Below are 21,604 nucleotides of genomic sequence, written 5' to 3'. Positions count from 1 at the left end.
GTTGTTAAATTTGGCATTTATTGGACTTTCTAATTAAATTTTATGTTTATAACGTAACCACATGAATTTTTAATGCTAGACTGTTTTCAGTCTGAAAACTAAGCACAATTAGATATCAATAAACTTACTATTCTACGTACAAGAAAAACAGCCTGTCACTATCAATACAACTGTAGCTGCAGCTGTAAACTAGATATTTCATCCTTGACAGTCAAATAATGATCACTGTCTGAGGTTCAATTAAAATTAATTCATTTCAGTTTAATTCTGTTTTATTTATGTAAGGCACTTTATATAGTAAGGTAAAGAGCCTGCAATAATGTTTTCCAGGGTAAATAGAAGATTTTATAAATTTTTCACAAGGGTAGCTTTCTGTTGCCTTTTAGTGTACTTAGTTCTTCTGTCAAGACAGCCCTGAACATGGCAAAGGCTGAGCGCTATATCTGGTTTCCTGGGCAGAACCAGCTGGCTGCCCAATGTAAAGTCAAAGAATTTCTCCAAGGGATTAATAAAGGATAACTTAAACCTATCTGTCAGTTCACAGGCTCTCACATTCATTAGGCGACTGCTTGGGGATTCCAAACCCCAGGCTATGCTGCTGATCTTTTAAGCTTGAAATAATTGTCAGACAAATTGATGTAATTTATAGTGATACCTTTAGCAAAGAAAACAAAATGTCAGCAAAAGAAATGTACATATAATGTCTTATTTGAAAGTATAACTAACCACATCTAGGTCTCTATCACAATTCAGAATATTATACATGCACACACACACACACACACACATATATATATATATATATATATACATGTGTGTGTATATATATATATGTTCATGTCAACTCTATATATATATATATATATATATATATATATATATATATATATATATATATATATATATATATATATACACACACACACGCATATGTATATATATATATATACTATATATTATAGATAGATAGATAGATAGATAGATAGATAGTGTAGCTGAATCGGTTTCCTGTCTGTGTGCTATACAGTGGATCCAGGAGACAGTAATCCAATGAGTCCTGAACTGCTGTGTTAGTCAACCTGCACTGCACTCCATTCAGCTTCCTGAATGAACTGCTATTTTTGCAGCTCACCATAATCTTGGTGGTGTAGGCGCAGTTGACCCCGATGCCCAGGACAAGCAGGTCCAGGATTTTGGGAGGGATAAGGTCTGGCTCTGGCACCTTTTTGTAGTAGCGTTCCCCGATGTAGGCCTGCACCACTGTCATGCGATTCATAGTCAGTGTGCCCGTTTTATCAGAGCATATGGCAGTGGCATTGCCCATTGTCTCACAGGCATCCAGGTGGCGGACCAGGTTGTTGTCCTTCATCATTTTCTGATAAAAGACAAGAGCCATGTTACCAGTCTGTGGGTTTTATTTTGAATCAATCAAAAGAGCTCGGCTTGATCCAAGTTTGTCTGACGAGGGTTGAAATATTCCATTATTACTTTTGAAGTCCGGGTCATTACTACAATGAAAGAGGTGGACAATAAATAATTCTGTAAAAGTTGCACAAATACTGTGTGCTGCAAAAAAAGAATAGATCAAATATCTATCTGGCATGTTTCATCAGGCTAAATATGTTAGTTTTATTATAGCAAACATTTTTTAATTTCCCTTAGAAAATAAACAGACCTTGACTGAATAGGCTAGGGAGATGGTGACGGCCAGAGGGAGGCCTTCAGGTACAGCTACCACAAGCACCGTCACACCAATTATGAAGAACTTGACCAGAAATTGTATGTAGATGGGCACACACTCAGGGAGCCACACAACCCCCTGAATGCAGAATGTATCGATCAGGAAGCGAGTGATGAGGATGATGACAGTGAGAGTTGACATGAACAGACCTGAAGGCAAAGACAGGCAGCGAAGAGAACAGAGGCACAGACTTTAGTTCATCTGTAGAGTTAATTGTGACCATAACAGATTAAGTGAACAGTGAGTTAAGTTCAAATTTGTTCTGGATCTATATATCTGCGTTCATTTCCACTGAACCATCTTAAAAATGCATACAACAGCGTTCATATGTTCAGGCTTTATCAGCCCCCAGACAAATATTAAGCATCTACAAAACATTTCTTCCTCTACAGTCACTCCTATATAATCACATCCTTTATGTACAATGCAAGGGCTCCACAGGCTGTGGTCACACTCACTATGGACAAAATATAGTCCTTGTTTAAAACAAGTTGTTTTAGCTTCACAACTCCTTTGAACCTTTTTAAGTGGAAGATTTAAACAAAAACGTTCAAATTCTGTGAAAATACACTTCAGGAATACAAATGTCTTTCTCGGAAATGACACTCGCAAGTTAAAAGACTTGTAAATTGGAAATGTATAAACAGTGATTCGCATGAGGAAAGATTAACTAATTTCTGCTGGAATCTTTGGATGTGAGCCAGGGCTACTGCAAAGGTGCAGTTTTTGCATCCTTTACAAAATTAGTCAGACGTCTGCTGCAACGTAGAAAAACTTTACATCTGCTCTGAAACTCTCTTGGCAATCTAGGTTTGTTGTTACTTCTGATCTTGAATATTGGATTAAAGGAGATTTTTCAGGAATTACTTCCTTTTTTGAGATGCTTAATAAATCACATCCAACATGATCATCACATAAGTTGTTCTCATCAAAGCCATGGATTCTAGTGTTCTGTTAGAACTCTTTGTTTTGTTCCTATTGTTTGTGGTTGTTCTTCGTAATCTTAGTAGCTTCCCTTGCATGCGAGCGTTCACTGAAGGATTTTTGTACAAAAAAAGCAGCTTTGCAGCTAGTCATTTTACATATTTGCCTAACAAGTAAAAGATCCCTGGATCATCTCCAGTAAGGAGACACAGATCCGATTGGGTTGCATCCAGAAAGACATCTGGTGCAAAACTCTCCCATTTCAAACATCCAGAGCGACGTGCTGTAGCAACCCATGTCTGCCAAATATGGACATCACGTCAAAAATCAACGTTAAGTGTTTCAGAGCACAGTGATGTGTGGTCTCTAAATCTAAATTAAATCTCAATAATCAGACTCTGTTTGTACCTGCTTTGCCGATCTGCACAGCCAGCTTAGTTAGCTTCCCCTGGAGGACGGATTTCTCTTTCTTTGCAATGTGTTTTTTCTTCTTCTCTGGTTCTCCCTCACCATTAAGTGGCTGCATCTCCACGGATGCTCCGTCCTTCTTCTCCCCTACAGGAAATCAAAAGAACAAACAAAAGAAATCCAAACACTTGAATGTCAAAACAGTTTTTCTCTCGTAAACTACCCTCAGAAAACAGTGTTTATCACTAATACGCTATTAAATAAAAATTTAAAATTCCATTCAATTTTATTTTATTTACATTGTGCGAAATATCAACAATAGTCACCTCAAGGTGCTGTGTATTTTAATGCACAATAATAAAGAGAAACCCCAACAATCAAACAACCCCCTTTCAGAAAGCATATCTGCAGGTGTATATATATATGTGAGGGTGCTGATCCCATCTCGTAACAAGGTTATTAGTGGACAGGCAGGCAGCCAGCAGTAGGCAGAAGAAGAAAGCAGCTGCCAAGCTTAAGCCCAATAATCTTCTTGGGCCTAATCATAGAGTCAGGAGCACCTGCTGCTACTGCTCAGACCACAGGGCCAAACACACTACACCATGTGGGACCACAGGGAGACAGGAGGATCTGTCAGGACCATGGGAAACTCCAAAGGAACCAAGAGTCTAACTGAACTACCTATTATAAAGTATTTTTTGAGGGGTTGGATGATTGAAGTAACCTGCCCAGAAAATAGAAGCTTTTCATGTTATACTGAACACTGAGTTGCTAATTAAATGTGTTGTGCTGTTATGCAGATGATACCCCATAATAGTTATTTATGAAATAAGATGGCATAAATCAATAAATTAAACTAGAGGCAAAAAATAAAGATCAGAATTCTACTTCTGAATTCAGGGCTGAGGTTATTGTATTGGTCCATAGAAATCTTGAAATTATATCAGATACAGATACTCTTAGGCTGGACAATTCTGTATGTTGTTCCAAAAAACCCTGAAAAGCCTGTGCAGTGAGAGTACTCACAGGGATGAGAAAGAGATCATATTTCTCTCACATTAGCTTTTCCCCATTGGTTCCCTCCCACACGAAGTCTTTTAAGGTCAGGCCCAATCATGTCTCTTCTGTGGAGCCAGTTTGCGTTCAGGAGACCTTTCTACTTTTGAAATTAGGCTTCAAATTTTCCTTTCTCTTAAAACTTAGTTAAGGCTAGATGTGGTCACCATGAACCAACCCTGAAATATACCGCTGTAGGGTCAGGATGCTGGTGGACTTGATACAGTGAACATTTCTTCTCCACTGTTTTGTCCTGTCTATTTAAAGACTGCTTTTTCTCCTCTCTTTCACCTCACACCCAACTGGTTGCAGCAGATGGCTACCTCTCCCAGAGTCTTCACCTTACAATACCAAGTACCTCGAGACAACTGTTGTGAATTGGACATGATGTACATAAAACTACACATCAACAATAGATGATAATTTTCCAAAGTCTAATATTCAAAGACTGCATGTGATTTCATTCAAAGAACTGTAGGAAAGGTAACCATGATTTTCAGCCTTACCTAAACAGCCTTAAGCAACCAAAACTAAGTGGATTCTTTAACTGATAAGTTAATACGGGATAATTGGAAAATATCAGATATCTGTATTTTTGTAATATAATTTAAGACTCATGCCCTAAAATATTTCTATCCACATCATCCTGTGAAATTTAAATATGGGACAGTACTCAGACCATGACTAATGATGATTCACAGGAGCACAGACTGGGAAAGGCCTCAAGTCTTTGACCCTCATAAATGTCATTGATGTCACACATTTGACCAAGAGAACTGGGTCCAGTCAAAGAGGATGAGGAACGAGCTGGTTTCTACGTGGCTCCTCAGTTTCCATTCTCCAGAAGCGCACAGCAGCACCCATACTGCCAAAACATATTAACTGTTAACATTATTGCTGACACATTCGGCATGGACAGATAGAGGTATGGATGCTCTGGAGTTCACTACCACAAGAAGTCGATGATCAAACCAGAGATAGCTTTAAAAACAAATTGAAGCTCTGCTGTTTAATACAACCTTCACATCAACTCATTCACACAGACAGTGATGGCATATTTGTTTGCCTACCTTTCTTGCCTTTGTCTTCTTTTTTGCCTGTAAAGAAGAAACATTTAATAGCCGTTAGTCATGCAGCACTCCTCTTTCTCCTCCTTCACTACATTCATAAATCTTTTCTATCCTTCCTCACAAAAAATATTCTTAAATTTGAGTTTATAAACCACTAAGTCTGCTGTGGCAAATGCAGGTATTGAGTCTCCAAAATGAGCAGGTTGTGTATAAATTTCGTTGGCTGGTTTTGTTGCTAATCCCAAGGAATTGTTGCTCGGTATTCTCTTTTCAGCAGGTGAGCTGTAGTCTACATAATCCCCAATTTATACACCCACGTAGTTATTAAAGACCAAGGTGTTCTTAAATAAATTACTTAATCGATTAATCAATTAATCAAAAACCACATAATTCATTTATCACTGGCATGAATTTCATTTTCATCTTCCATTTCCACTTTATTTTTCAGGGACCATGTATGAACAGAAAAAATGAATCTTCTAAGAGAAAATATGCATTGTACCACGTTTAGCTACTAGCTAATTTCGATCTGCAGGCCATATATAAATTTTTGTGTAAATATGAGGAAGCAGCACAAATTGATGCAAATAAATTCATGGGAATGCAGGAAATTAACACTTTTTCTGTGAGAAGACCATGCATTGTTCTGCGTCTCTGCTGCTCTTATTAAAGCCATGCCTACACACATACATGACTAACCCACATACTCATACATAAAGAATGATTAATAAATTATTAAAACCTCCAAAGTCAACTGTTATCATTGTTAGGTGTTGATTGGTGTTAGCAGTTTTGCACACATAAACAAAGGAGTAGTACCTGAGCAGGAGAGGAATCTTTTGCTGTGGGTTTGAGCAATAACACTCCACATGTGGACAACATGTTTTAGATATAAGTAGAACCACACTGGCATGTCAAATAGGATTCAATTCTACTGAACTTACTTTTCTTCCCCTTTGAATCTTTCCTTTTGTGTTCCTCTTTTTTCTTGTCTTTCTTGTCCTCGTTGTCACCTTCATCACCAGCACCAAGCAGGGTGAAGATTATTCCACTCTGAGAGTTCACACCCACAGCAGTGACCACCATCTTGCCAGAGCCTTCCATCACATGGGTACCTGAGAAAGTGAAAATGAAATATTTCACCAAAAAAAAAAAAAAACACAAGTCACGTTGTATCTCGCTTAACAGGGTTGAGCATGGTATTTTGTAAAAAAAGGAATGCTCTTCACATCTTTAAAATTAAGTGCATTTTTTAATGGCCTACGTGTCTAGATGGAGAGAGAAGATGATTTTATTAGCCAACTGGTACTCCATTATATAGCTCAATTGACTAGTAATCAACAATTAGACTGCATTTGAAATGTTATATCCATCAGCCTCTGTGGGCATATGAAGCCCAGTATGTACCACAGAGAATTCTGGTCTAGTTCGTTTGCTTTCAAATTGTAGTTTTTATTCACTATAAGGACTAAAATAATAATAATAATAATATTAATAATATTAATAATAATAATAATAATAATAATAATAATAATAATAATAATAGTTTGTTATATGTATTGGATTGAGGCTGTAAGAACAGATTTGATGTTCCCAATTTAGGTGAGAAAACGAGAGAGGGTAGTCAGAATTAAAATCATCTGGAAAATCATCAGCCGTAATCGTCTCCAACAATGACAGCACAGGTCACAATGGTCTTGGCTGTAATTTAATGTGAAATAGTGTAGAGTGATGCACCTGACAGCAGCATGGGGTCTTTGTCAAGGTTCTTCTTGACATGATCTGACTCTCCGGTTAGAGAACTCTCATCAATCTTCAGATCGTTGCCCTGAATCAGGACACCGTCAGCAGGGAGGAGGTCACCTGGAACACAAACACTCAGGTCATTATGTTACATCACTGTTATGTCATCTGCTTGCCACATGCAGTCATACAATGGTTAGTTATTATTTGAAAATAACCATTTAAAAAAACTAATAACGCTGTTGTTGGGTTTAAACCTTCGACCATCACAAAGACAACATGGGGATATTGTGTAGAAGGATACAATCATTTTTATATTTGACTGCAGAAGTCAAGATTTAATAGTATCAGCTGTTTATTTGTTAGTAATACCAAACTAAATGTCACCAAATGTTAGTAAAGTGAATTATTACACACATGATTTTGCTTCCTCACCATATTTGACTTGTGCAATGTCACCAACCACAATCTCGGACACTTTGATCTGGATCACCTGCCCCCCTCGAACCACCGTGAACTTCTGCTCCTGCTCGATGCGGTTCTGGAGGCCACGGAACTGCTTCTCTTTGCTCCAGTCATTGAAGGCCGTCACGAGCACCACACACACCACAGACAAGAGGATGGCAGCGCCTTCGATCCATCCAGCCTCTGCCTCGCTCTCATCATCCACGCCGCCAGCTGCACTGCCACAGTCTAAACAGAGACACATCAGCTAGAACTTTTATGAACATTTTTCAGTTTCAGTCTTACATGACCTTCTGTCTGTTAACAGTGCCTCACATGCCAGTTTCAAACACAAGTTGACGTTTACTCAACTGTTGGGTGCACCATGGTGAAATCGCAGAGTGCACAGTGAAAGTAGCCATAACAGAAATGCCAGGAAGGACCAGCACTTAACATTGTCTGGAGATGCATCGTAGGATGGACTTGTCAGGAGCTTTCAGGGTTTTATTAGAACTGAAGCTCAGAGCTAGTTTGGAGAAGCTGCAGCTTGTTAGATGAAGTTGATGTTAATTATTACAGCATTATTATTATTATTATAATTACAGTGACAATGACAGATGAACCAGGTATATCATTTGAAATGCATATGTGTGTTTGTCCCTCTGCACAATAAAGTCAAGCTGAGCTTTCATATACAATACAGGACATTTTATTAGGTATATCCACTGAACTGCTGATTAACGCAAATATTTAACCAAGCAGATTGGCAACAGCTCAATGACTTTAGCTGGATCTACTGTGATTTTCCCACACAACCATTTCTAGGGCTCACATAGAATGGAGAAAATTTCCAGACTCCTTAAAGCTGATAAAAAGGAAACAGTAACTCAAATAACTACCAAGGTACAACCAAAGGTATGCAGAGGAGCATCTGTTAATGCACAACACATTGAACCCTGAAGCAGATGTGCTACAGCTGCAGAAGATAATACAGCTGGGACTATATGTGCATACGCTCATCAAAGGTGGTCAAATAAAGACTGTAAAAAATATTTCCTGATCTAATGAGTCTCAGTTCCCGGTGAGACGTTCTGACGGTAGGGTCAGACTTTGCATAAATAATAGAAAAGGTATGTAATGGTGTGGGGGATATTTTCTTGGTACACTTTGGCACAAACAGAGTATCATTTAAAGCCCACAGCCTTCCTGAGACTCGCTGCTGATAATCTCCATCCCTTTATGCCCATTGTGTAGCCAACATCTGATAGCTGCTTCCAGCAGAGTAAAGAAGCATTTCACAACTCTGGGGAAAATGTGTGATGCCATCATGTCAATATAGACTGAAATCTTTGAGAATTGTTTCCAGGACCTTGTTGAATCTACTTCATGACAAATTACAGCCAAAATGGGAACTGGCCTAACACCAGTACCAGGAAGACTACTTTGCTGAAATGTTGGTGTGGAAACCAGTTCACCTTCATACAAGCTCATTACACTGATCACATGATGGACTCTAACTTTTCTAATGATCAGATATTGACCCGTCACAGCTCTACTACTAAAAATGTTGAGGCATACTCATAGACTAGTTTGCTTTTCAAGTAACGAAAACTACTCACTCTGTCTCTCAGCATCTGGTGGATGATAGAAAGAAAGGCCTAGTGAAATGATGGCTGCCACCTCCAGGATGATGAGTGTGACATCTTGCAGGGCTTCCCACACTAACTGCAAAAAGGTTTTTGGCTTCTTTGGAGGGATGATGTTAAGTCCAAACACCTCTTTCCTTCTGTCGATATCTTCCGATTTTCCATCTAAGCCTGCAGTAGGAGACACAAAGATAAAATGACTCCATATTCGTTCAGCTGAACATGGATCACACCTTCAACCTGACATGTATTTAGAACTAATTGATCTGTTTGCTGTCTGTTTTACGAGGGGTGAAACACAACTGTTAGTTCACAGTGTATTACTTGTTCAAATGTGTCATCAATATCACATTTTCAGATTGATCTTTTAAATGCACGCTCAAGATGAATTTGATCTAGGTAGCCAAAGATGTAATAAGGCAACACTGTGGCCTATGATGTGCTCGATGAGAATGCATTCAAAAATCAAATAAAAATAAAAAAACAACCGATGAAATATACAGTGATGGTATTGCCTTGATGTCTTAAGAAAGTATCATAAACTGATACAGATTTGCATCTCCCTCTGGATCCAGAGCCTCAGCTAATGTATGTCGTGGAAGGAAATTTTCTTCCTTGGAGAAGCTATAGTCTCAGATGGCTCTTGTTCTAAATGTAACACATCGGTTATCACACTTGGTGTTTGTGTCTCTTCAGTAATATTGTGTTGTGCGGGAGCAAAGAGCAGAGCGGTTTCCCCTCTGTGGAGTAGAACAACATGTCAGGACACACTCCGATCCCCTAAGAGACACTGCAGCTGCTGCGTGGCTGCAGCTGGCTCCGTCAGTTGTAACTGGTTTTTAACCCAACATTTCTCTTCATGTTGTCTGAAAATGAAACACAGTGAGCAGAGTGCTGTGCATTCTCCGAATGTTTAGGTAAGTGGGATTACACTAAGAGTTTATGTCATCTGTCCCCAGCTGTCAATACAAAGAGAAATAAAGCAGCGGAATGGATTTTCCAGTCAATTCAACCTGCTGCTGACATTTTACTCTCAGCAGGAGTCGAAGCACTGAAAGTGTTTACCGAGCGCGTGGAAGACGGACAGACTGAATGAATTAATAATGGGGGGGAAATGTCAAAGGGCAGACGTATGAGTCAAGCTCAGCAAAGACAAACCTAATGCGTTGTCTGTAGGTCACTATAAGACACCCTGTGTGGGTCAGTATTCAGATAAAGTTTAATAGGAAACCTTAAGTTAAAGTCCAACTTAGGCACAAAAAAGCAAAAGAAGCAGAGGCATTATAAACAAGAAACGCTGACTTGAGAGAAAGCTCCAGAGGAGACAAGCTTCTCATTTCAGAACAAAGTCAGCAAATATTTTGAGTAAATGAGCAGATTTGACTTGTGGGTGCTTTAAGAAAAGGAAAATAAAAGTGAAAGATAAAACTACTAAACACACCTGAACACTAACTAACTGGTAAAAGTGGACTGGCAAGGAGTGTGATTTTTCCAGTGAACAGTCTAATATACTTGTTCACAGAAGAAAGAAATTTCACGATTACATTAAGAAGAAAAAACACACATGTAAAATAGATTGTTGACATCCGATCCACAAATAAATAATTTGAGCTACCCTCACTGTGAGCAAGTAAACCAATCCCTGTTTAAGACACACTGTTATTTCCTCTTCTTCTTCTTGATGAGCCACATGTTTGATTTGGCAGAGATTTATTGCCAGATGCCCTTCCAGAGACATTTCTCCCCATTTGTCCGAGCTACACTGGAGTTGCCCTCACCTCCAACAACATACATTTATGGTTGGTTTACACAACTTGTGTATGTTTGTGTATGCATGTGTAGCTGTATATATCCACACGTGCTTGAGAGTCACCATCTACCAGGACCAAATTCCTTGTATGTGTCCGTGCATATACATGGCCAATAAACGTGATTCTGATTCTGATCTTTACAGCTACAGAAAAAATAGAAGAAAAAAACACTTTTATCCCCACTGCAACGAATCCTCTACTTGAATATTTTTGAACACAATGTGCTTTTCTCTGCCCAGAAACTGACAGAGAGCAGAGCAACAGGAGCTGCAGGTCACAGATGACTTTGACCATCACACAGTCAACAGTCCCTGAAGACTAATGAACCTAGTATGTCCTCTGCTGTTTTAATGATGCCCACGCCGGGAGGGGAGGTCAGTGAGTCAGTAGTGAAGAGTTCTAAATTTATTCAAAATCATAACTTTGAGGTGTATGCAGAAGTTTGCACACCCTGTGCTTGCTTCACATTTAATGCACTGTTACTTTCCTTAAATGATTTTTTAAAAATGAAGCAAACTGAGTAGCCTGTGCAAATGTTTGAGCTCTTAATTTAATCTGAAGTTTAATCTTAGATTCACATCTGTGATACTGTGACGCTGCAACTAGGAGTCAGTTTTGTAGGGACACAAAGGAAATACAATTTCTGAACATATTTACCATCGACAGGTGACGTCCTCAGCCGGGCGCACAGTCCATTAACTTCACTATAAGATTCCTGGATTCTAGCAACTGCCTCCTCTCCTCTAAGTTCCATGAGGGAGCGCAGCTCCTGGACTGAGCAGCTGAACTCTGCATCGTGGTTGGCCTCGCCACGTCGGACATATTTGGACCCACTAAAAGAGTTGTTGGTCATTTTTCCTTTCTTGGGGACTCAGCAGAGGCCTTCTCAAATAGACTCAGTGGTAGGCCTGAGGTACCGATGTAGCCTGACAGGGACTCTGTGACTGTTGAGAGAAAGATAAGTCCTGATAACATCAGGATATACGCTGTACTGCAGAAAGAATAATACACTTATTACCACAAAAAAGATGGGATTGGACAGGACGGTGACATCTCTGGTATGATTTCTTGGAAAGTAAAGGTTTGCACATTCTACACATTGCATATGATGAATTTTAATTCGTATACTTCTTATGATTCTACATCTTCAGATTTGTTTTTTTATAAATAAATAATGTCAAAAAAAGTACTTTTTGCAATCCCAAGCAGTTCATTTCAAAATATCATCATTGTCATCATGCAATACAAGTTTTACTTCACTTCATTTCAGCTACCTCAAGGTATTTTAAAAGATAGAAACTCTACAAAATCAGGGTGGAACTTCCAACAATCAGATGAGCAGCCTCCAGTGCAGGGGAGTAGAGATTTGTCCCTGCTCCTATGTGAACTGAAACCCTTTATATTTGTGCCTCACAGGTTGTGACCTCTGTGCCTTTAGCTGTAATCTGTGTCAATCAGTCAGCCTGGGCTTAATCTGAGAGAGGGAGAAACAGCCTATCTGTTTAAGGCTGAGGCAGAGGAAGAAAAGAGCTACTGAGAGAAGAGCAGGATGGACAGAAGTCAAAATAGTCATTGAAGTTTTGCTGCTCACTGTACCTTAGTATGGCTTTACTACGAATTCTAACCAACAATTAAGAACCACAAATGGTTTCATGCTGTAAAATATAAACCTAAGTGCAGCTGTAAATGTTCACATTAGAAGCTGAAAAGGATGATCTAGAATTGGATATTGGAGGAAATCTCAAATTATCTATTATTAATTAATTAACCATCAGAACAGCAAAACAAAGTAAAACTGCATAAGTAATGAATAAATTCCACGGGAAGTCATCCACACAAATACAAAAAAACAGAAACACATCCAGGTTTCATGACAAAAACACAACTTGAAGCCATTTCTAATAATTAAAAAAAAAAAAAACAATCCATTACTGTAGCACTGAGAAGAAGAAAAGCTTTACTTACAGAAACTTCCCCCATCACCTCCTGTTAGCAGCAGCAGGTATTAGTGGTGGTCCGATTACTGTGAGCAGCGACACACTCACAGCTCCAGAAACAGCCCATAACCCGGAGACAGCTCCTCAGCGGGCAGTCTGCAGAACAGCACCAAGACCCCAGTTTACTACCCAAACTGGTCCTTTTTCAGCGTGACCTTCAGCAAGCTCGCAGTTTCAAACAGCTCTCTTTATCAGAGGAAAAAACAGGAGCTGGCTGAATGATTATCTGAGGAAAGCCTCGCTTAATCTAATTAGACAATCTGTGGCTTCACTGAGTGCCAGAGAGACCGCTGCTGCAGCTCCTCCTGCTGAGAGCGACATGCCAAGTCCACACACGAACTACGTCTACACCTGCTGCATCCTCTGACTGAAAGGCACACAGTAGGCGTACACTCACCAGGTCAACACACACACCCCATCTAAACCTGCTGCTGCTGTGCTTCATACTCCAGAAAGGGTGCGCATTGAGTCCACATATAGCACTGAGACTCCTCCTGCTGAGATGAACCAATTAGATCTAAACAGACCAAACTGTGAAGGTGAATGCAAGTGGTCGGACGTTACAGCCTGACAACCAACTGCAGCCCCAAAGGAAAGTAGTTCAGTACATAACCATCAGCACGACTTCTCATGGAGAATTCCATGAAACAGTCCAACTGTTTGCTCTACTGTGGTCTTTTCACTTTGTTACACACACTTCATCACCCTGAGCAGCAATGATGCATGATGACGTCATGTGACACACGCGCACACACACGGATTACAGTACACAATGACATAGAAGGATTAACTGAGTGTGCACACACACACACACACACACACACAGGATAATATCACTCTTTCGTATTTACGTTCTAGTATTTTTGTTTTGATCTAACATGATCTTTGACCCCACACTCTAAAGAGGTCTACACAGCAGTAGTTTAAGGATTGGCTCGACAGATCAGCGATGGACTACTAAGACCAAAGCTCTGGATTCACTGCTTAACAAAAACCACAGTTGATCAAAATGTTTCTATATTCTCTGCATACAACCATGACGAGCCATGAAAGGAAAAACAAACAGAACACAACACACAGAAAAGAAATCAAAGACTACTTTGACAAAGGTAAAACCAGGGCTGTGCAGAAGGTACAGGCCAGAAGTTTACCCATCATGAGCAAACCCCCAAATTTTGGTAATTTGGGGGTTTTAATTATTTCTTTGAACTTCTTTTTTTTCTTCTTTTTTTGAGTTTTTTTGGGGGGAAGGAAGCATATATCTTTGAGGGATTTAAAAGGGAAGAACTGAATGTACAAGTATGAGGTGAAGCTAAAGAATTTGGAGGTAGTCTTCCCACTTCATTATTTCATCCACTGTGAAATGTACCACTACCACAGGAAGCTTGGAAAAAAAAGTCAGAGCATAATTTACTCCTTTACTCCTCTGACCTCTTGTACCTTAGTCAGATAGCTCACCATTGTCTTGTCTGACCATAAAACTATTCTCTAGAACTCCGTCTTTTGAAATATTTGAGTATATTTATACATTTGAGCCTGTATGTATACCATGTGTGGACTATAGAAAATCCCAAATAAATGTGAAATTGTACCGTCAGTTTCTGATGTGTGATGTATGCTATGTCATTAAAGATGTATGCTGTACAATCAATCCATCCTGGAAAAAGAGGCAGTCAGAGAAATCACAAAGGCCTGTGACTCTAATGCCCATGATGAGGTATGTAAACATCTGAAAGATCTGAAATAAACAACAATCAGACTGAAAGAAGGCAAAACCCAGAGAATAAACACCAAAAAAACCAACTGTTATAAGACAGGAACAAAACATGAGGCAAGAAGAATCCTACATGATACAGAGACAGTAGAAACCCTAAAAAGACTGGAACAATAATGTGAAAAACAAAAATGCAATGATACCACAAAAAGTTAAAGGTACTAAAACAACACTAAAAATCAAAACCAGAAGCAAAAAATCATTGTAACAATCAACATGACAATTTGGGGACACTGTTTAATAAAATTTGACTGAAATTCTATCACAAAGTTTTTATGCCCTGGTGACTGTTGAAACGAAAGTTAATTTAGATAAAGCCCAAATATTGTTTTGTCACTTGTGTTTTTGTTGCTACAAACATAAAGCAAAATGTCATTTGAATACTTTTTTTTTATTAAATCTCCTTTAATAATATTTTCAAAGTTATGCTAGTCAAGCTAATTGCTAAAACAATTATAACTAAGATTTATGTAGACCACTGGGTGGTTTAGAGCTTTTTGGGTGGCGTTCAAGAATGCCTATATTTCATTTTAGCAGATCTAAAAATAACATTTCAGAAATTCCCACAGCCCATCCAACCAGGAAGGTGACTTGAAACACTCACCAGTATGAAAAAGGGAGGGGGGAGAGGGGGCACTGTGGAATCAGAGCAATAACTTTGAGTGGGAAAAGCCTTTTAAAACCTTACTTTGGGGCAGGGTCACATTTTTTCTATTCGTATCGAAATTGATTACTGAAAATAAATATGACAGTGCATCCAGTAGTCTTAACATGAGTCATAAGAGGCTACTGAAAGAGGAAACCTTGCCCTAAACAATTGATGAGCCTAGCATGATTGACCTGGAAGCAACATCCCAAAGATGTTCTATCTTTGAGGTCAGGACTCTGTTCAGGCCAGGCAAGTGCTCCCAAATCAGATTCTGTCATCCATGCCTTTGTGGACCTTGCTTTGTGCACTAGTGTGCATTCATGTTTGAACAGAAACGGGGCGTACAGGCCGTACAGTAAAGACTTGACAGCTATTTAACACTTCAATACAATTTTTAAAGCTTTGCCTGTCCTTCAAGCAAACTGGAGAGCTATTCCTGAAGACTACTTAAAGAAATTACAAGAAAGCTTGCCTAAGAGAGTGGCTGTGTTGAAGAATGGCTATCTCTACAGTTTCCCAAAGTGACACCATCAGTGCTTTTATTTTGTTAAACTGACAGTATACAGCTCATAATTGTGAATAATAAATTAAATATTTATAAATTTTCACATTTAGATAAACTACAATCACGTAATTTGGGGTATTTTGCATGGATTGCACCATAAAACTGTTAAAATACATTAATAATTTTCTTTGTTTAGATGTAGTTTTTATCATGTTTATATTACAAACATCTACGTTTTGTAAATTGAAAACAGGTTTTTTTTTTGTTTGTTTGTTTTTAAATTGAAAACAGGTACTGTGAGACACAAGTAGTAAAGTAACTACCCTAAGCAGGACAGAAAGAGCGACCTCTTGTGGATAAAACAGACACTTCTGCAGATTTTAAACAGCCACATGAGGAGGGCCCTGCTTATATTATCGGAGCTACTGAGACCCTATCGTTGCAGATCACCTGATCAAAGTCTGCTAAATGTCCCACGCTTTTACTTTAAAATCAGAATCAGAGACGATCACGTTTTTGAGGCAATAGTGCCCAAACTTTGTAATAACCTTCAGCATAATGGTCACATTTTACCTGATCAGCTGAATCCGTAATTTGTTTTAAACAACTGCCGAAAACATTTTTTATATATATTTTAGTGTTCTCATAATGATTTCCCCATCCGACAGTCTCGGTCGTTGTGTCCTTGGGCAAGACACTTCACCCGTTGTCTACTGGTGGTGGTCAGAGGGCCCGGTGGCCCCGGTGGCAACAGTGTCCGGCAGCCTCTCCTCTGTCAGTGCGCCCCAGGACAGCTGTGGCTACAATGTAGCTTGCCATCACCAGTGTGTGAATGGGTGGATGACTGAATGTAGTGTAAAGCGCTTTGGGGTCCTTAGGGACTAAGTAAAGCGCTATACAAATACAGGCCATTTACCATTATTCGACCTTAGTTTGCATCTATTTGTGTGTAAGTTAAGTATGTATGTTAGAATGGACGTCTGACCGGATGGCTATTAATGAGTCTGTATGATAGGACTGTATTCTTTAAAAAGTGATACACAAATAAAGGTATTATTGTTGATGTTATTGTTGTTGTTTGTTTTTCCACTCTTCATTTATTCCCCTTTTTGTGTGGTATAAAGTCTTTGTTAAGGCATCAGTACTCAGCTAGTGTAATGCATGAACACAAAGAAGGCGAGAACTATTTTGGAGTCTTCTGTCATTGAAGCGGTAATACTAACGACACCTTAACGTTGTCGAAAAAAAAACAAAAAACCTTAACGTAGTCGACGAAGAAGAAAGGCAGTCACGTGTCCGCCACGTGAACAGCTGATTGTGACGTCATTCAGCAACAAGCAACATGGCGGAGTGGAACAGAGGTAAATGTTTTGACACGTATTCACTTCCAAATATTCAGTTGTGTGTTATTTGTGTCAGCTTAGAGATGATGTTACAGCTGGGTGGTACATTTTAAAATGTTATTTTTAAGTATCATTTGCTCGTATAACACCCAAATCTCAAGAGCTAAGCTAACTAGCTCTGACATACTTAAATATTAGCAAAAAGCAAGGCTACCTTGTAAGTTTCATATCAATTGCTATCGCCCTCTAAAGAAGCATCTGCCTCTCTGAAGGGTGATAAAAAGTGATATTATTATTATAGTAGTAGTAGTAGTATCTTATTAGTTTCCCAAATATGGGATAAGTAATACTCCTCGGCAGTGTTGTAAGTTTACTTCACGTCGTTATTCCGTGCTTAGCTTAAAGGGTTGGATTTATAAAGAACATCCCTTCAGCAGAGACTCTTCTCCACACTCAGATCATGCTGATATCAAAATCATTGATGAAAACGTGTTGTTTCCTGTTGATTTAAACCGAAAATTAGAAACATTACCTATTCTTTAAGAAGTTATGTGTTCAGAACTATGTGCTTGGCAAAATCTTATGAGGTCTATCTGCGGTTTTCAACAGAAACATAACAATTCAAGGAACATTCAGATCTTGTGTGTCATATCTAATCCACGGTGTTTGTGCTTGTCCAGGCCATGGCTCTGTGGATGATGTGCTCGATGCTGAAAACAAACGGCTGGCAGAGAACCTGGCCAACAAAGTGTCCAGACTGAAATCTGTGGGTAACAACCAACAACCGTCCCCTTCAGCGACCAGTCTGATTAATAAATCAGCTGGTCTGTAGTTACTAGGTTACTGCTGTCAAATGTACTTAGTTTTAATTATAAGTAAAGCTGTCAGTTCCCAGAATCAGAATTATTAATTATGCCAAACACAGCCAGTTTTGTTATTTAATGTACTGATACATGGCTTATTGCTTGTAAGAATTTCAGGTGTAGAATAGAATAGAATAATCCTTTAATTGTCCCACAAGGGGAAATTTGGTTGTATCAGCAGCAAAAAACATACATATACAAAAAGAACAGGACGCCGAACAGAAAACACAATATTTACATATTTACATCATGGACAATAGTTACCAGAGCAGAGTACAGTACAGTTGTTAAAATTAGCATACAGATAGTGTGCAAACAGAGCAGGATACTGAAAGATGTTTAAATAGTTAAGAATATTTAGAAAAATTAGAAAAGTGCAGATTGTGTATTGTACCTGTGCATTAAAAAGTAGATATGTAACTTACAGTAAGTTAGTGTATATATTAGCTGAGAAAAAGTGATGTGCCGTTATAACAGTAGAAGTTGTTGCAGCAAATGCATTACACAGCAAATGTGTAACCAAATGCATCACTGGTGTAATGGTTGTCTTTTATTAATAAATGTACAGCATTGTGAAAATTTGAAAATTGTACAACCAGTGCCTCCAGTGTAAGATGGGACACCATCAGGCACTTCTACATAGTTACATGATATTAAGATTTTCTCACACCAAGCTTCAGGCTCTTCCTGGTTCAGAACAATCCTCTGGGCATTTACTGTACACTAATGAAAACAACTTGTTTACATAGAGTCAAGACAATTAGTCTGCCTACTATACTGACAAGACATCTATAAAGATTACTGTTATTTTTTAGACTGATTCAAAATTTCTGTTATGCTTAAATAAATGACTCATAATTGGTTTACATCTTGTAGAAATTGTCCCCGATTCAAACCTCTTTGGGGATCCAGAAAATATTTTATGCATGTTCACAGACTTTGACAAATGAGTCGTGTCTGTTTTTAGCAAGTTGTGTTTTAAATCCCTACAACGTCCTGTTTAGTTGGACATCTTCCAATCTGCGCTAAGCTGGTTAGGTACTCAGTGACAGAGCAACAGCCTAAAAGGATAAAGGGTAACCAAGAAGATGTTTGCTTTCCTGTTCTACATTTTCCTCTGCTGTGCCATTCGCTTTTCAGAATCTGCTCTCATGTTCTTTCTTCTGCCTGTAGTCTAACCCTGAGATGATTTAAAACTTCACTTGTTACAAGTGATTGCTTATTAGTACATTTTTGCATGAGATTTCACATTTTAGGACATGATAAAAATAATCTAAAATAAAAAGTAATAGTCCTTACAGGTTTCAAAATGGTTTAAATTCAACCTCAGGTGAGCAAGAACATATGTCATAGGAATTAAGAGAGTAAGTAGCACCCGGGTGAAAGTGAAAGTGGCCTCCATAAAAGTAAACGTTTTGACAGTTTGCTGGTCTGCCACAGTCAGACTTCTACAAATAACTTGATCATCTTCTTGTCTCTGTATCTCGCAGTTGGCTTACGACATCGACAGAGAAGTGGACGATCAGAATGAGTACCTGGATGGCATGGTGAGCGTTTCCTGCCTTAAACACAAATATAGTTAAGCTTTTAGTAAAAAAGAACTGACATTTTAATTTCTCCCATTTGTCTATAATGAGAATATTGTTTTAAATATTCACTGAGTTTCACCCTGTTGTATTTTCACGATGGCTCCTCTGAACTGTTTAGTGAATTGTTCAATCTACAGGTTTCACTGGGACCTAACATTCAGGAAACATTTTTATAAAGTCCCAGTATAAAAAATTAGCACTGTGTTGATTGTCAGAATCTGTGTGGATTGATTCATTTGGTAAACAGAGTGCACATTATATAAGTACAAATCAATACTATCTCAAATATAGGCTGTTTTATTTTTTCTCTTAGGTCAATTTATTGTGAATTATTAAAGAATTATCTCCTCTTTCTTTTAGGACTCAAACTTCATGAGTGCGACAGGCCTGCTCACTGGCAGTGTGAAACGTTTCTCCACCATGGTCCGATCAGGACGAGACAACCGCCGTATCCTGTGTTACGTCTCCATGGGGATGGTCCTGGTCTTCCTTGTTCTGTACTACCTGGTGTCCAGGATCCACCAATAACTGGGAAAACAAGATCAGCCAGGCTCTGATATGGAGCTGAGACTTTAGACTATAATGTCAAAACTGATTTAAATAAAGACTTTTTTTATTTTGCACCAAAGAAAGAAAGCACGACGTAGGCAAAATTGGATTGACCAGTTGGAGGTGTCAGTCAGCCCACCGGAGGAAACTGTAGTGGACGTGGTCACATCAATGAGACGCCTGAACTTTGGGATCTTTGAGTTGGCTATGAGTACGTCCCATCCTGCAGCAGCAAGTCCTGATTTGGTTGGAAGACAACAGAGCCCGGACGCTCGGGAGGTGGGAATGTCATTCACCATATCCGAGTTTAATTGATTGATGAACCTGTCAATCAGGAGAAAATTTCCAAAAAATCAGTTTGAGTTTTCACACCTAGAGCTTGTTTATCTTCCTCCGAGTCCATCTTGTTTCAGTTCTTGTCACATACAAAAACATCTAACAGCCAAAATGCATCACAAACATACAACACTGTAAGTATTAGGCACATATTTGTCATGCAGGAGGGAGAAAATACAGAAAATATAGAAATGGTGGTGCTGTGTTTAGTCCAAACACCAGTAAGCCACCACATTAAAATTACATGCATAATACATTAACATAAGACTTGTGTTCAGTGTCCTGTGATTTGTGGTCTATATTTATGCTATATTACCACATTCACCTGCATAAATGAGTCACAACAAGAGGGAAACTGAATCAAGAGTCGGACTGTACTAAAGTCAACAACTGGGAAATAATCTGCGATTTTAGTCAGTGTAATGCTCTGCAATGTTGACATTTCTCTCTATCTATGTTTAGTGTTTCCTACTGTCTCACAATGAAGTGCAAGGAAGGAAATGACTGACGAGGCAGAGGTCAAAAAGTTTTATATGTGGAAAATATAGCAATTTTTAATTTGTCCAAAATTAATTTTGTTTGTTACTGCTAGGGCAAACATATGAAGGTCAAACATGCATATATTCATTATTTTGGGGCACTAAAACTAATCAGTCCACCCCACTAGTACAAAAAGTGGTACCATCTGCTTTTGGCTGGTCTTGGTCTTGTCACTGCATTTTGAAAGATAGCTCTTAAGACTTTTGACATGTTCATATGTTATTAGCCATCCTTTCAGTATGTTTGCAATCCAGACTGTTTTTATAATTATAAGAAATGTTGGGACCTATCCTATCCTGTTGATGGGTTACAAGAATATTCATATCATTTTCTTTGCTTCTTTTTTCTTCCACTTTCAGTCACTGAAACAGATATTTGTAATTCTTGAAGAGTTGAAAGTTATATTATTTTCTTATAGTTGAGCATGGGTGAAAGAAATCATTAATACAGATCTAATAAATTATTTAAATTGTAGAAAATGTTGAGGATAATTTATTTAAGTTCTGGTAGTTGTGGGCACTGCTACAGATTAATAATACTATTTTAATTAAATACGCATATTTTCAGAACCATAGTGTGTAAAAAAAAAAAAAAAAAATTGATGATCAAATGAAAA

General features: G+C 38.5%; 2 protein-coding genes across 2 annotated transcripts in view; one reads left to right on the top strand and one right to left on the bottom strand.

The window, feature by feature from the left end:
* The window catches only part of LOC146570191 (plasma membrane calcium-transporting ATPase 1-like), a 28,736-nt gene extending 15,494 nt beyond the window's left edge, over positions 1-13,242 (bottom strand). Inside the window, exons 1-10 of the mRNA XM_085283078.1 lie at positions 12,809-13,242; positions 11,501-11,787; positions 9,006-9,203; positions 7,378-7,635; positions 6,937-7,062; positions 6,144-6,314; positions 5,200-5,226; positions 3,074-3,220; positions 1,676-1,890; positions 1,133-1,375 (exon numbers count right to left, since the gene is read on the bottom strand). Of these exons, the coding sequence (XP_085139204.1) occupies positions 1,133-1,375; positions 1,676-1,890; positions 3,074-3,220; positions 5,200-5,226; positions 6,144-6,314; positions 6,937-7,062; positions 7,378-7,635; positions 9,006-9,203; positions 11,501-11,696 (1,581 nt within the window). The 5' untranslated portion in view covers positions 11,697-11,787; positions 12,809-13,242. The remainder of the gene's footprint in view (positions 1-1,132; positions 1,376-1,675; positions 1,891-3,073; positions 3,221-5,199; positions 5,227-6,143; positions 6,315-6,936; positions 7,063-7,377; positions 7,636-9,005; positions 9,204-11,500; positions 11,788-12,808) is intronic.
* A 3,817-nt stretch (positions 13,243-17,059) lies between these two features.
* bet1l (Bet1 golgi vesicular membrane trafficking protein-like) lies at positions 17,060-21,467 on the top strand. Its single transcript, XM_085283077.1, has 4 exons — positions 17,060-17,129; positions 17,792-17,877; positions 19,465-19,521; positions 19,924-21,467. The coding sequence occupies exons 1-4, from the start codon at positions 17,111-17,113 to the stop codon at positions 20,089-20,091; spliced, it is 330 nt and encodes a 109-aa protein (XP_085139203.1). The 5' UTR covers positions 17,060-17,110; the 3' UTR covers positions 20,092-21,467.
* The last annotated feature ends 137 nt before the right edge of the window (positions 21,468-21,604 follow it).

Source organism: Mchenga conophoros, linkage group LG7, assembly GCF_057382185.1.
Source record: "Mchenga conophoros isolate Kocher_MC1m ecotype Shallow Benthic linkage group LG7, M_conophoros_male_GT1.1, whole genome shotgun sequence".
In the NCBI taxonomy this organism is placed as follows: domain Eukaryota; kingdom Metazoa; phylum Chordata; class Actinopteri; order Cichliformes; family Cichlidae; genus Mchenga; species Mchenga conophoros.
This window is presented reverse-complemented; position numbering and strand designations above follow the sequence as displayed.

Bases quoted from the DNA above. Each gene is read 5' to 3' on its own strand.
- bet1l (XM_085283077.1), top strand. The intron at 17,878-19,464 runs GTGGGTAACAAC...TGTATCTCGCAG, and splicing joins AAGTGTCCAGACTGAAATCT to TTGGCTTACGACATCGACAG. The intron at 19,522-19,923 runs GTGAGCGTTTCC...TCTTTCTTTTAG, and splicing joins ATGAGTACCTGGATGGCATG to GACTCAAACTTCATGAGTGC.